The sequence below is a fragment of the Excalfactoria chinensis genome, chromosome 17, assembly GCF_039878825.1.
Source record: "Excalfactoria chinensis isolate bCotChi1 chromosome 17, bCotChi1.hap2, whole genome shotgun sequence".
NCBI lineage: Eukaryota > Metazoa > Chordata > Aves > Galliformes > Phasianidae > Excalfactoria > Excalfactoria chinensis.
The window spans coordinates 1,065,661-1,080,667 of NC_092841.1; the positions used below are offsets into that span (position 1 = coordinate 1,065,661).

Genomic DNA, 15,007 nt, shown 5'->3' on the forward strand with positions numbered 1-15,007 from the left:
TGTTTAAAAACCATCTGGATATGGTGCTCAGGGACTTGATTTAGTGGAGGGTTGTTAGTGTAGTATGGTTAGGCTGTGGTTTGACTCGATCTTGAGGGTTGTTTCCAACCTGAGCAATTCTGTGCTTCTATTCTATGATTCTGCAGCATTTGGGAAACAGTTCTGTTGTGATTTAACTTGATTTCCGTGGTGGTGTCCCTCCATTTTGGGTTGGTGACTGGCATGTCACATCTGCTACCCAGAGACACAGAGAGGAGAGCAGCCTGAACTTCACCTTCTACGGTGATCACAGTTAATTTGTGCTGGGGCTGGTGGCAGGCTGCTTGTTCCTTTTATTGCATGCAGCTTGTGGTTACCACACACCCACACTCCTGCTATTCCTGCTCTTTGCTGCAGGGCTGCAGCAGAATCCTGTGCAGGAGGCATGAAAACAGAGTGTGTGGCAGCGATGGGCAAATATTCTTCTCTTGGTGACTGCAGGGGGCAGGGCTCAGTGCATGCAGTGGGACACAGCGGACTGTGCAGGAGCAGCACTGTGGCTCCTGGAGCAGCCGGGCTCTCAGGTGGTGCTGGAGCTGTCATGCATCATTGCTGCACTTCTGCCCAGCCCATTTTCTGCTTGACCCCAAAGGCTAAGGGCTAAATGCTCACATTTATGATGATTCCTTTTTGAAATACATGGATCATTGCACTCTGCTGCCCTGAATGCCCATTAGCTTCACTCACACATGTTGCCTTGAGCAAACAGCTCTCCCAGCAGCACCTGCCTGTTAACCACAGCATCCAGCAGGGTCTGCAGCCACTACAGCCTCTGTTCTGCTGCTGGCTGCTCCAGGAGCACACAGGGCACATCTTTCTCTCCATGTCACTTGGGATCAGGCAGAAGCATCCCCAGCCAGTGCTGGACCCATGGCACTGTTCCATGGGGCAAGGAAATCATAGAATCACCAAGGTTGGAAAAGACCCACAGGATCACCCCGTCCAACCATCCGCCCGTCACCATTAGTTCTCACTAAAAATGATACGGGGAGATCTCAAGTGTAGGAGCTGCTCTCTCCAAAGAGACGAGAGTGGGAGCCACAGCACAAGGATTAATGCCAGCAGTCAGGGAAGATTATTCCTTTTTTATCTACTGTCATTCGTACTGTCATTTATCATCTCGAACTCCACGAAACGTCCTGGAGAATGAGGGAGGGGAGAACCTTCACCCAAAGTAACGTTTTCATCCCGCCCGTGCTCATTTCAATCAGAGAGTGATTAGCATTTTCTAAATTGCCCGAGTATTATAAAATGTCTCTTATCACAAATCCTGGAGCGAGTGGGTGGAGCCCCTTTACACCTCATTTCTTTGCTTTGTACAGAATAGATGTTCAAATTTAGCTTTTAGCTGAAAGCCACTGAGAAGGGCCATTATTGTGCGTAGGGGGGATATTGTTCTGGTCTGTGGCTGAAATAAAAATGCACAGCCAAACAGAGAGGCCAATGAGCCCGCAAAGTTCTCATACTGAGTTCTCATTCCGGGAAGCTCTCTTTGAAGTCCAGGGGTATTTTCTGTAATGAGAAACCTGTTCTTCATCAGGTTGCTGATAATGGAAGGAGGTTCCAGTCTCATCAAGAGGAAAACAGGAATTGAACTGTTCTGAGTCCTCCTATGCAGTTAGCTAACATTGTACACTTTGTAACAACTCATTCCCACTGTTCAGCAGAGACCCTGAGCTCTGCAGCTGGTGGGAAGTCTAACACAATGCATTATTTTGGGTGGAGATGATGGAGGGAAGTCACACAGGTGCCCTTTGTGATGCTTATTGCATAACAGAATTGGACTAAAGGGTCTGTCCTTGGCAGGAGGATGCTCTCTGCTCATTCAGGGCACACCCTGGCACTGGAAGGGTGCAGCTTTCCTGGCTCTTAGATTACAGTGTCACTTTGATTTGTGAAGGAAAACATGAATCCAGGAAAATCTGTGATGAAACCCACTGCATCAGAGAACTAGAGGCATGTAGGTTATGCAGAAATGAGCTTGCAGAGCAAATCAGTTCACTGCTCTATGAAATCCAGTATTGCCTGGGAGGCATTGTGGATTTACCTCTGCCTGCCCACCTGTGTTGCAGGACACCCTGGAGATGTGCACTCGGGAGAACGAGTTCAAGAGCATTCTGTTTGCCCTCTGCTATTTCCATGCTGTGGTGGCAGAAAGGCGCAAGTTTGGACCCCAAGGCTGGAACCGATCCTACCCCTTCAACACTGGAGACCTCACTATCTCTGTTAACGTGCTCTATAACTACCTGGAGGCCAGCTCGAAGGTGAGTAGATGGACGTGTGCTATTTCATGGAATCACAGAATGGCTTTGGTTGGAAGGGACCTTAAAGCCCACCCAGTTCCAAGCCCCTGCCGTGGGCTGGTTGCCACTCACCAGATTGGGCACTAGATGAGCTTGCTTTGGCTGACTGCTGTTTGGTGGCTTTTAACCTCCAGTAAAGAACTGGATCATGCTGAAACTCCTGCAGATTTTCCATAGATGTCGTTTTCTTGGTACCTTTGGTTTTATAACATCACAGTTTGGTGTATCTTTGGTGTGAGGCAGGAAACTTCAACATCTACAGCAGCTTACAAAGCATATCAAATAGCACCTGTATGTATTCACTAGGAATACATCGTGGTCTTTGGTTTAATAGAATTTAGAATCAATTTGCATTTCACTGGAAAGCTGCGTAAGTCTGTGCTGTGATGCTGATTTCCCTGGGCAGGATGTAACTGCTGCCTAACGCTTGTTTACTTAGAAGACTGGAACAGTGCAATGGAAGCACTCACTGAGCAGATCAGTCTAAGAGCTGTAGCCTGCAGCTCAACAATGCTGCCTGAACTCTGTCACAGCCTCCTGCTTCATCCTGCAGGTCCCATATGATGATTTACGTTACCTCTTTGGTGAGATTATGTACGGAGGTCACATTACAGATGACTGGGACAGACGGCTTTGCAAGACCTATTTGGAAGAATTTATTAAGCCAGAAATGCTGGAGGGAGAATTCTTCCTTGCTCCAGGATTCCCCCTCCCGGGGAACATGGACTATAATGGCTATCATCAGGTAAGCTCTGTTTTCGGGTATTATTTACACACAGAAGTTTAATGCCTTCTATAACTGCCCTATAATCTGTTTTAGGAGGCAGTGAATAGGATTGCAGTGTTTCAGCACACCTACTGTTATTTCCCATTACGTTCCGTTTCCATTGACGTTCTGTCAATCCCCTGGATAAACCAAGTCTAATGGTAGTTTGCTACTTCATCATGGGCTCATTCTGTTCATGCACAAATGGTATTGGTTCTTGAGACTTGAGCAGGGCTCCTGGAAAATTATATCCACATACTGTTTGCCAAAGTGTCCCTTTCAAGATCCTTTTATTATCAGTTTTGATGAGAAGCACTGACAGGTCAGGTCATGGTGATCTACTTACTGATCTCATCTGTTCTTTGTACACAAATGCGGCAGCAGGGATAGGTGTATTAGGCTGGCTTTGTTCATAAAACTTCACTACTGGAAGTTAAACTCACACAAGAGATTTCAGAATATTCATGCTGAAACAAACAGCAGATAATTGGTAGAGAAGGTCTGAACCTAAGAGATGTAGCCAAGCCAAACTCGAGCAATTACCAGATTTTCACAGTAGGAGTAAAAGTAGTTCTTTTATCTGTAAACAACTGTTTGCTCCTTTGTCCTGTGGGGCTCAAGGCCACGAGCAGAGAGGTGTCAGCCAGGGCTTACTTTCCTGGTGGGCAGTAATTCCAGCTCTGAAGGCTGAGCGCTCTGCATCTGTATCTGACCTCTGCTTCTGTGTGCAGTACATAGATGACACCTTGCCACCAGAGTCTCCCTATCTCTATGGCCTCCACCCCAACGCTGAGATTGGATTCCTTACCCAGAGCTCAGAGAAGCTCTTCCGCGTCGTGCTGGAGATGCAGCCCCGTGACAGCAGCATGGGTGAAGGAGGAGCAGTGACCAGGGAAGAAACGGTGAGAGTGGTTGAGAAAGGGGCTGTGTTTATTAGCTGTCTCACTCCTCAGCAGCCCTGACTGCTCAGGTCTGTCTCATAACTGCTTGCTGTAACGTCTTCTGCCTTTACCAGATGCAAACTGGGTGTCTAAAACCACCAGCCTCATAATATGCGGAACGCCACCACAGTGGGATGTAATTGGAGTATTGTCAGTAATAGGACAGTGGTTTTTAATTACCCCCTGAACTGCAGTGCCTTCATTATCATCCTGCAAAGGCGTTGCAAATAAACCTTCTGTGGCCTTCCCTACCTCTGAGCTGCCGGTCCCCGTGCACCAGGCTGTGACTGGCATACCAACAGCTCTGCACACCATCTGCCATGCACCATGTCCTGCCCAGCTCCCAGGGGCCTTGTCATTCCTCGTTTCCAGCCGAGCCCATCCGCTGTGCCCGTGTCTCAGACTGATCTCAGCTCTTCCTCTTGAAACTCACAGCTCATTAAAATCTGGCCCTAGCATTCATACCAGGATCAGAAACCAGCCAACACTTGCTCAGTTTTTGATTTCTGCAGACTTAAGGCTTCTGTTTCAAGCCCTGCAGATTAATGAATGGCTAATAGAAAGTGTAAGTGAAGGCTCTGATTTCACACACAGTTCCTCTGTCTTGCTGTGCTGCTGGGGCACTGCTGTCCTTGCCTGAGGGTCACTCAGAAGGGGTGGGAATGGTCAGTTTTCAGTCTGTGCTGGAATTTGAGGTGAAGAGAATAACCCAAAGTTATCAAAGCCAAAGAGAATGCTCTAATGGGAATAATTCTTCTTTTTGCCTGTTAATTACAATTCAGCTCCTTGGTCAGAGCAGAACTATCAGTGGGTGATCTGGCAGCATCACAGGGCTTGGCTTTGTTGCAGATTGACAGCCAAGAAGCCCTCGTGGTCTTTGTGTTCCCTGAGGGAAGCTGCCTAGAGGCAAGCTGAGCATGGCCCCGCTGCACTGCTCCCTGCCTGGGGGATGCTCCCACAGCTCATGTTCTTCTGGGAGCGACCTCTATCATTACCCAGTTTATAACTGGCCCTGGCCGTGCCCCTTTCACTCAGTCCTTGCAGAAGAGTGAGGACAGAGTTCTCTCCACTCCTCCTCCATTTGAGGATTTCTCGCCCCTTGTTTGGCTGAGGTGGTTACAGAGATCTTGCACGGAGCTGCAGGGAAGCAGTCTTTTTCCTGAGGCTCTGACGAGTCCAGTTACTCCCACAAGTTTCTGAGGCCATATTAGAGAAAATGAGCCATCATTGCTGTGAATAAAATCAGAGCCAGAGAGATTTGCAGGGGAATTTCAAATTACAGGGTATTTTGATACTGCACCTCAGGTGCAGCTCAAGAGCTTTTCCAGCTGAGCTTTAGCTTCATCATCAGCCACCTCACTGGCTTCAATAGCAGCCCACGCTTTGTTGCTTCTTGATAGCTCCGATGTGTGTGTGGAGGGTTTGGGAGTGCAGCAATGGGAGGGCATCAGAGTGGAGTCCAGAATATCAGAGGGCATGGCAATGAAATTACCCATGGGCTGCCTCTGCCAGTGGCTGCAAGCTGTCACTGTCACCCACTCACCAGCTTTGTACATCAGATTGTGGAAGTGTAACTGCATAACACACTCCTGAAAAATCAGCTTGGTTTCCAAACCAAGTTGAGTTGGTGGCCTGAAAACAACTTTGTTCCGTTGCACTTTTCTTCCACAGCTCTATTAGTTCAGAAGGCAGCTTAAAATTCAGTTTGATATGATCACCTCTCTCTATCAATATACCACAGAAAAGCAGCTCATGAGCTCAGTTATCCTGAGGCTCAGCTGAGATTACAGCCCCCATCAGTCTTCTTGCATCGAGTCTGACCTTAGAAGAAGTAAGAATGCAGACGTGCGACCCGAGGAGAGAGAACGTTACGTGTCACCCTGACATTTTTAAGCCATCATTTTGAAAGCATCTCATCTGACATTAACTTTGTAAGCATTTGAATTTTAATAGGATGGGGCAAGGTCTTTGAAAGGTGCGATGCCCAGCATAGCTGACAGTGATTGTTTTTGGAGACAGCAACTGGCAGATGGAGTTTTCATCCCGTGTTCCGACAGCTGTCAGTTGGAGAAACCCCACAGGTCATTCACTAACAACCCTCTCTGCTCCCTTTGGCACGCAGGTGAAAGCTCTTCTGGATGAGATGCTAGAGAAACTGACGGATGAGTTTAACATTGCAGAACTGATGGCAAAGGTGGAGGAGAGGACACCGTACGTCGTGGTTGCTTTCCAGGAATGTGAACGCATGAACATCCTCACCAGTGAAATAAAGAGCTCTCTCAAGGAACTGGACCTGGGGCTGAAGGTAGGAATGGAACGGAAGCTCATGGGATAGAAGGGCTCACACTCTGTATTCAGCACTGCCAGCTGCAAAGCCCACTTGACTCCATGGAGAAGGATTCGCAGATGGATTTCAAGTGGCACATTGTCCCCAAGCCACGAGCACAAGCATTGGCTGGGGTTAAAGATACACATACTAACAATGGCTTCAGGCACTTCTGCCTACCTGGTATTGTAGCACAGCAACAATGGTTCTCACAGAAATTGAGAAACAGCCTATTTAAAACCTAGCCAAAGAATTCACACCTTTTCACAAAATGTCCAGTTAATGGGGAGAACCTGTAACAAGGTCTCATTAAAGGCAAACGCCTTTCAGCAAAAGCTGAAATCAAAGGAGAGATTGGTCATGCGGGAGGACACATGACTGTCCACAACTGTGAGACAGAAAGGCTTAAAAAGCCAGGAGCTTTGCAAGGGATAAAACTCCCCTTGCTGGGTACAAGTCAATTGCAAATGGGAGAGGGGCAGGGAATGGCTGACCCTGTGGAGATGCTGTCCATGATTGCTCTGTGCACGGTTACTTCTCCACCCTGGTAGAAGCTGGACTCTGATCCAGGAAGGTCATCTCAGTGTCTCTCTAGGGGGTGGTTTTGGCATTTGCTTACAGGGCATGGTGAAGAGTTCTGGGGCTGACAGGACGTGCCAGGTAATATGCAAGCTTCTGGGCTCAATGGGATGCACAAGAGGGCTGTGCTTTGAGGCTGCATGCAGTGCTAGGAGAAGTCATCTGCTGGACTCTCTCCCAGGCACATGTTGGCACAAGATATCAAAGGCTTCTGCCTTCCCATTAGAATATAACCTGGCATAGAGCGGGCACCTGGCATAGAGCGGGCTGCAGCACCAGTGCACAAGGACTCCAGCAGTCTGGAGCAGCTTTTCTCCTTCCCTTTGTCACCCCAAAAAATTGTTTGCAGCGGTAACATGTTCAGTTCCCTTAGAAAGAGAATGGTGGCTGGAAGTCATGGCACAGAGCTGGTGGCTTCAGAGCTACCTTTTCAGGGCACCTTTGAAGAGAGATCTCCAAACAACGTATCTGCAGTGTGCACATGGAGGTGCTAGGGCTGGATTGGAGATTTCAGGTGGCTTTGCCTCAAGGATAAGACTGAGCTAAATCCTGGTCATGCTGTGTCAGTGCTGGTGCAGCACTGCTGCATTGCATTCACCACTGATGTTTGCTGGCTTGGTGCAAGAGACAGACATATTATCTATGTTTGGCGGTGGCCTGGTATGTGCAGTCCATTTTAAAATAGGTTGAAATTTATGTGGTCAATTATTATAAATAGATTTCCTTTATTTTCTAGCATGAGGCAGTGGAATTGAAAATCCTGTTTCCTGAGACAGGTGGAAAGAAGTGATTTAATGTTTCATGTCTCCAGCACCAAACATGTCCTAAACGTGACTTGGACAATGTGTAGTGATTAGATTTAGTGTGGATAAGGGTGAGCTGTTTAATATTGGTAGGGGAACTAAGGGGAAGCAGGGGCCTAAGTAAACCACAGGCAATGTATACCACGGAAATCAGGCAAGAATCATAGAATTGTAGAATGGCCTGGGTTGAAAAGGACCACAAGGGTCATCTTGTTCCAACCCCCTGCTGTGTGCAGGGTCACCAGCCAGCAGACCAGGCTGTCCAAAGCCACATCCAGCCTGGCCTTGAATGCCTGCAGGGATGGGGCATCCACAGCCTCCTTGGGCAACCTGTTCAGTGCATCACCACCCTCTGAGTGAAAAACCTCCTTCTAAGATCCAACCTAAACCTCCCCTGTCTCAGTTTAAAACCATTCCCCCTTGTCCTACCACTGCCCACCCTCCCAAACAGCCATTCCCCCTCCTGTTTATACTCTCCCTTCAAATATTGGAAGGCCACAATGAGGTTTCCCCCAGAGCCTTCTCTTCTCCAAGCTAAACAAGCCCAGTTCCCCCTCAATGATAGACAGGGGCAGTTTCTCCCCAAAGCTCTACGGTGAATCATGGCAGGAAAGTGGGACTGCATCTGTTGCAAAGTGCTGAGTGCTACAGTGTTGGTCCCAGCAACATCAGTACTGATGGTGGAGTTCTGAGACCCAAAGTACAGAGGGGATGTACAGATCTGTTGTGTTAGCATTTCTCAGTCTCAAGAGTGCTGAGGATGCTGAAGGGTTTGAGATGCCATTGCTAGGTGATCCTTCTGTGTCTGTACACAGAGGCTGCTGAGCTGGACATTATATATGGCCCATGCTGCTCCCAGCATCATCCAAAGGCCCTTCCTGTGCTGTGGGTGTCATGTAACAGCCAAGGCTCAGGTGCTATCCCAGCCTGACTTCCACACTCAGTTTGGAAGGGGAATCCTGCTTAAATTGTTCCTTCTTCGAGCAGCTTCTACAGGATGCACATTAATCTCCTGCACTGTGGTCCTGACTGACAGCGCTCAGAGGAGGAGAGTTTACACGACAGGAGCCGCAGATCTCAGAATAGAATCAATGGAACACAGAGGAAGCGATGCTGTTGTTTTTAGCTTAGTATCTTTTGCAGTCCTATTGTTTTCAGCTGACCGTCTGCTGAAAGAGCAAGATTTGGAAATGTCACAGCTAATTTGAATTTTTGAATCATTCATTGTGTCTGTATAAGGGAAAGCGATTGTTTGGCCCCAGAATAGTAGACATCCCATGAAGAGAAAGAGAAATTGCAGTAGACTGGTGGCCATCAAAAATAGCTGGCACGCTGTGTTTCCAAGCCCTTTGTTCTTGGTGGTTTCAGTGAGTCTGGGCTGTAACCCCCATGTGCTGATGTTCTGTCCAGTGCCATTTCTGTGAGCAGGTTTTCTGTTTTGCAGCTTCAGTGAAGGATAAGCCTCCAAAATGAAGGTAATAAATATTGTACAAGGATAAAGTGAGACCAAATTCCGTAAGGCCTTGCTGGCATTTGGCTGCACGGAGCGAAAATAACCTTAAACTGAGTAAACAATTTGTGCCAATAGTCTGCTCATCTTGAGGGGACGTCTGCAGGCTGGTTGGGATTTCCTTCAAGGGTGTCTTTAATGAAAATTACTCGCAGTGCTTGGGGAAAAAAAAAAGCCTGTAACTTGAATCAGTCCGGATGCACTTTAGTATTCAGCATCTGAAATGCAAATGTATGCGTAATTGTGTTTGGGCGACTGTATGAGAGAGCAGCCCTGGATGCTTTGAACCCTCGCAGGAGGTTCCAACAAGTATGCTCGAGTGCACAGGCTTTAAAAATTGCTTTTCTCAAGCTTTCCCCAGAATTACATTTGCTAATTCATTTGTTTCCTGGAAGTAAAATTAGGATGTATGATTATGAGGGTTGTGTTTTTAAATCAGTCTGAGTGCTTGTGTGTGTTTTGCAACATTTCTACCTGCTGCAAAACCTCTCCACAAGTGAAGGATGCTTCTGCCTGTTCCAGCCGGGTGGTCCTGTGGGTTTGTGTCCTGATGTGACCCGTTGGCCACCAATTTGGGGCCTGGTCTCACTATGGCATTAACCAGAGCTGCCTATGAGACAGGAAACATGGTCCTGATGGGGTCTGAGTTCTCCTGAGATGGGAGGCCCATAGGACAGGGATGGAGAAGGAACTGAAATGGGACTTCAGAGCTGATGTGCCAGCAGAAGTTAGTGAGCGACAGAATGGGGATGGCTGGCCATAGCTTTGGGTGAGGGGCCCTCTGTTGGACATGGCCACACTTCTTTGTTGTGTGAGTTTTAATTTCAGGTCACTAAATTTTCTTAGATTGTGTTCTGAAGTGAAAAACACTTGGGTTTCTCCAAGGAAATGCCTGGGGCACACGCTACCTTTATGTCTCTTTACCACCACGTAGTGAACACCTATGCAGCAAACATCTTTTGCTTGTGTTTGACCCATGTTGTTCAGAATTACTCGGGGCTTTAAAGACCTCTTACCAGGCATTTTGCAGTTTGGAGGTTCCCCACAAGTGTAAAACCACTGAACAGGAACAGAGAATGGGAACGTGGGCTGCTCCCTGGCTGGATGTGCAGAAAGGAAAGGCAGATGCAGCTCTTCCTCTTGGTTTAGGACTAACTGCAAATTGTCCTGCTTGCACCAAACCATTCATTTGACCTCATTTGCTGCTTCTAGCTTAAAACAAATAGTCTTGAGATCTCTGCCCACCACAAATCCACAGGGAAACCTTGCTCTTAAATCATCTGCCTGGGCCCCTGGCTGTGATCTCATCCTGCTGGAGCCTGTAGGTACAGCCGGCATATCAGAGCTCTGCAGGGAAACAGTGTGGTTGGTGTAGAAATTGCAAAGCTTTTTGTAACTGCTGGACGCTGACAAGCTTTGCTAAACACGTGTCAAGAGGCTGCTCTAAAAGGATTTCAACTTTTGCTAAAGCCTCATAGATTTTCGTGGCCCCAGCAAAGGGCACCTCTGCTGCCCTCGTGGCTGGAGGCACTGAAGTCCTGTGAAAGAGCAGTTGGAATTTGTTAATGTGAACAGACTGACCCAGTTCCCTCGCCCTCGTTCTCAGCAATGGCACAACTGATTTCAGTTAATCTTTCCAAAAACACTCAGCCCGAGGGAAAGAGAAATTGTAAGTCAGATAAATGTTAGCAAAATGTTAAGGGGACAAAAGTAAGCCTTTATAATGGACGCGGCGTTAACTATGTCTCCAGACTGCTGTGGTGCGTTGTGCCCTCTATCTCAGCATGGAGCATGCAAAGGTTTAAATTGTGAAGGGCATCACAAGCTCTGCCTGCATTTGCAGATCCAATCCTCCCCTGCTCCAAGTGGGCTCAGTGGGAGCAGGTTGCCCAGGACCGTGCCCAGGTGGGTTTTCAATATCTCCAAGGATGGAGACTCTGCTGCCTCTCCGAGCAACCTGTGTCAGCGATGGACCACCCTCACAGTAAAAGTGGAGTTTGTATTTCAGCAGGATTTCCTGTATTTCATTTGTCCCCACACCCTCCTGTCCCATCGCTGGTCACTGAAAAGTGTCTGGTTGCATCTTCTTCACTTCCTACTATCAGGTATTTCTAGGCATGTTCTGAATCCAAACTCCCAGCATGCTGCAAAGATTCCCAGGCTACAAGACAGGTTGGCAGAAGGGGACCTCTCTCCTCAGCATCAGAGGATCAACTATTGCTGTCCCTTGCTGCTCTGCCCTGTGCTGCCATCATGGGCGCTTCGGTGGGCAGAGCTGCCAGCCCATCATCTCCTAGCTATGCACTGAAACTATTTTGCAGCTGTAGGGGGAGCAGGAGCCTTCCTCTTGCTGCTGGAAGTCACAAGCTTCCACCATTGGTTGTAACAGTCTCAATTTCCCACCTGATAGGCATAGACTCTGCGCTTCCTCCAACAGAATCAGGCACTGAGGCTCCCATTGTATTTGGAGTCTCTCAGAGAAGATCCAGTTGGTCTTTCTCACCATCTCGGATGCTAAACAGTCTGCTGACCACCTACAGCTCTTTTCTTGGTGGCACAGGTCCTCCACCAACATTAGCATGCAAACAGTGCTGCAGTCATAGAGTCCATCTGCCAGCCTGTACTCAACCTTGACTCTCCCCCAGGTTCTCCTGGGGGCTGTTCCCCATGGCATGCCACCCCTAGGGCCCAGAAGCTGCAGGCTGTTCTCAGCAGTTGGTGAGCCCCATCTGTTTGTCCACTGACTGCTGCTGCTCTTCTCAGCCTCTATCAGCTGCATCACTGCTGTCCAGGCAGCTCTTCAATGGACTGAAGGTGATTTCAGCTGGACTCAGCAGGGGTTTTCTTAATGATCAACGATCAGACACTGGGGCCCTACTGCAGAGTAACAGAAGTTCAAGAGGGATGCTATTATGCAAAGCCCCTTTTTTGACTGTGCAAATGTTCCAGGCCAACCTGATACGTATTTCTAAAAGCTTTAAAAATAGTCATCTGCTGGGTAGAGGAAAAGTCAAGACTCTCTGTCTCCCACTTGGCTGAATCATATCTTAATTTGTTGTGTGTTTCCCTGCTGTGAAAGAAGCTGTGATTACATTTGAAGGCAAGATGTGAATTCAAAAAGAAAGACTTGCACTGCAAAGTAATAAAGGAGGAGGGGGATAGGACTTGGTATAGCAAATACTTGGACTATTTTTGGAGTAGATTACCAGAGAGCTGCCCTGGTAACATTGGTGGGAACAGCTCTACGTCTCTGTCAGTGTGTCCTGTAAAGATCTTCAGTCAATGAGGGAAAGCAGAACCAACAGTGGGGCAGCTGAAGGACAGCTCTGCTCACTGTCACCCTTACCCAGCTTTTTCTCCAAGTAGTATTTTTACAAGAGGGGAACATGAAGCTGCAGTAGATGGTATTTGTGAACACCTAAAACTCATGAAGAAATTTGCAGTATGTGACACTAGGGACAGTGTAGGGTGCCATGCTCTTCCATATTTGCTCAGCCTCTGCTGCCAAGCAGGTTATGTTCAGGTTAAATGTTGCTGCTGCTGACTGTGCCCTCTCTTACTCAGGGAGAACTGACGATGACAAGTGAGATGGAGAACTTGCTCAACGCCCTGTTCTTGGACATGGTGCCAGAGTCATGGGTGAAGAAGGCTTATCCTTCCACGGCCAGCCTGGGAATGTGGTTTGCTGACCTCCTCACTCGCATCAAGGAGCTGGAGACGTGGACAGGAGACTTTTCATTGCCTTCTGCAGTGTGGCTTGCTGGGTTTTTCAATCCTCAGTCGTTCCTGACAGCCATCATGCAGTCCACAGCCAGAAAGAATGAGTGGCCTTTGGACAAGATGACCTTGCAGTGTGATGTGACAAAGAAGAACCGGGAAGATTTTGCCAGTCCTCCTCGGGAAGGGGCTTACATCCATGGTTTGTTCATGGAAGGTGCACGCTGGGATGCACAGGTGAGCTCACCAGGGCTGTTATATTAGTGGATGGCTTGGGCATTACACCCTCATTATTTGGTATTGTACTCCAAGAAACTTCCCATCCCTGGCAGACATTTGTCTAAAGTAGATGTCTGTGCTACTTCTGTAGGACTGGGAAAGAAGTGGGTCCCTCCTCTGCAGCCTAGGATGCAGATCTAGTATGGTCAGGTGAATTATCATTTTATGGTGATGAAGGCAGTTCAAGCTGGCCATCTCGTGGTGTTACTAAAGGCAGAAGACCTGGGGTTCTTTCAAGACCAAGTTGTCCCTGCACCTTAGCATGGTTGTGATTTCATTGCTGCCTTCAAAAGTTACATGACACTTCTAGTGTCACTGCTCTGACCCCTGCTTACTGGGGAGAGAGGACCCTGATTTCCCACATCTTCATAACCTTATGGGTTGTATAGCTAAATGGGTTGTATGGCTAAATGGGTTGTATGGCTAAATGGGTTGTATGGCTAAATGGGTTGTATGTGCCAACTCCAGACTGCTGTCCATCTGATGCTGAGTGGTCCAGGATGTCACCTGCATAAATAGGGCTTGTGACCAAAATTGAGTTGCATCCTTCAGCCACCCCCTGAGGGTGTCAGGTAAAGCTGTCATGGAACTCTAACCTGCACGATCCAGGCAGGCTCAGAGTGTGGTGTGGGCACACAGATGCTGGATGAGCAGACAGCAGGGGTACCCCTTGTTTTCCTTCTCTTTTCTGGATGCGGCCCAATGCCCTTCAGCTGTGACAAAGCCAGTCCCAGGGCAACCAGAGTGAGAGCCTGGAGAGGGCACATGCAGGGAGGTATGCTTACCTGCTTCATCCTGCCCACGTAGCTGACAGTACTCTTCTTAGAGCACTCCTGGTGCTACAGCATCCCAGTGGAGCACAGCTGTCCCTGTCATCCCTTCTGACAGTTGTCAGCTGTTAGGAGTTCAGTTTGCCATTAGGAGAGCCATTAGGCTGACAGATCCCCACTGGGCTGGTCCTCTGCATTGCCCAGCCTGTTAGTACCACAAATCCCAATTTGTGCTGCACATGAGAATTAAATGACAGTGATTCATGCAGCTCATCCTCTGGGCAGCCAGCTCACTGTTCCTGCTGCCAGTGATGTGTGAGAGAGTGAGAGCTGATCAAAGTGGGTCACCCAGAACTTACTTATCTGTGTCAAGTTTGCCCTCTTGCAGGAACAGGATTTGCTTTCAGAGGCAGCTCTTCAGAGCCTTAACCTTGAAGATCCTCTGTTATCTACTGAGGGGCTTAGTAGTAGGATGCTGACTAGAGGGACCATGCCTGCTGTATGCTACACCCCATCCTGGCCCTGTAATTCAAATATAATACTCTCCATTTATTTTTCAGCTTTCTCTCTGCAATAGTTTTCCACAAAGGATAGGAAATTAGGCAACAAGTAGAACTCACTGACTGATGGCATCCAGTGCATTTTATCACAAATCCCTGGGAAGGGCAAAGCAAGGGATGATTTCCCTCTGGGACCCAACATCTACATTTGGGTCTAGAAAGCAGTGAAAAGCATTGCCAAAGACTCCATCAGAAACTTACCATAAAGATGAGTAATAGGGTCAGGTCTTCTCCCTTGTTGTTTTTGGCTCTGCTGACAACAGAAGTCAGTGAGCAGTGTGAAGACCAGCCTGGTCCATTGCCCAAGCTTCCTGATCCTACAGCTTCCTGCCGGCTGTGGCTGCCATATGAAAACTCTTGCAGCCCCCTGCTGTAGGGAACACTGGATTTCAGTTACCATCAAGAAATAACATT

The 15,007-nt window shown here is 48.1% G+C and overlaps 1 protein-coding gene across 1 annotated transcript in view; it reads left to right on the forward strand.

The window, feature by feature from the left end:
- Window positions 1-15,007, forward strand: part of DNAH9 (dynein axonemal heavy chain 9) — a 164,745-nt gene that overhangs the window by 145,084 nt on the left and 4,654 nt on the right. The window contains exons 64-68 of the mRNA XM_072351683.1: window positions 2,112-2,303; window positions 2,896-3,087; window positions 3,840-4,010; window positions 6,172-6,354; window positions 12,832-13,221. Coding sequence (XP_072207784.1) covers window positions 2,112-2,303; window positions 2,896-3,087; window positions 3,840-4,010; window positions 6,172-6,354; window positions 12,832-13,221 — 1,128 coding nt within the window. The remainder of the gene's footprint in view (window positions 1-2,111; window positions 2,304-2,895; window positions 3,088-3,839; window positions 4,011-6,171; window positions 6,355-12,831; window positions 13,222-15,007) is intronic.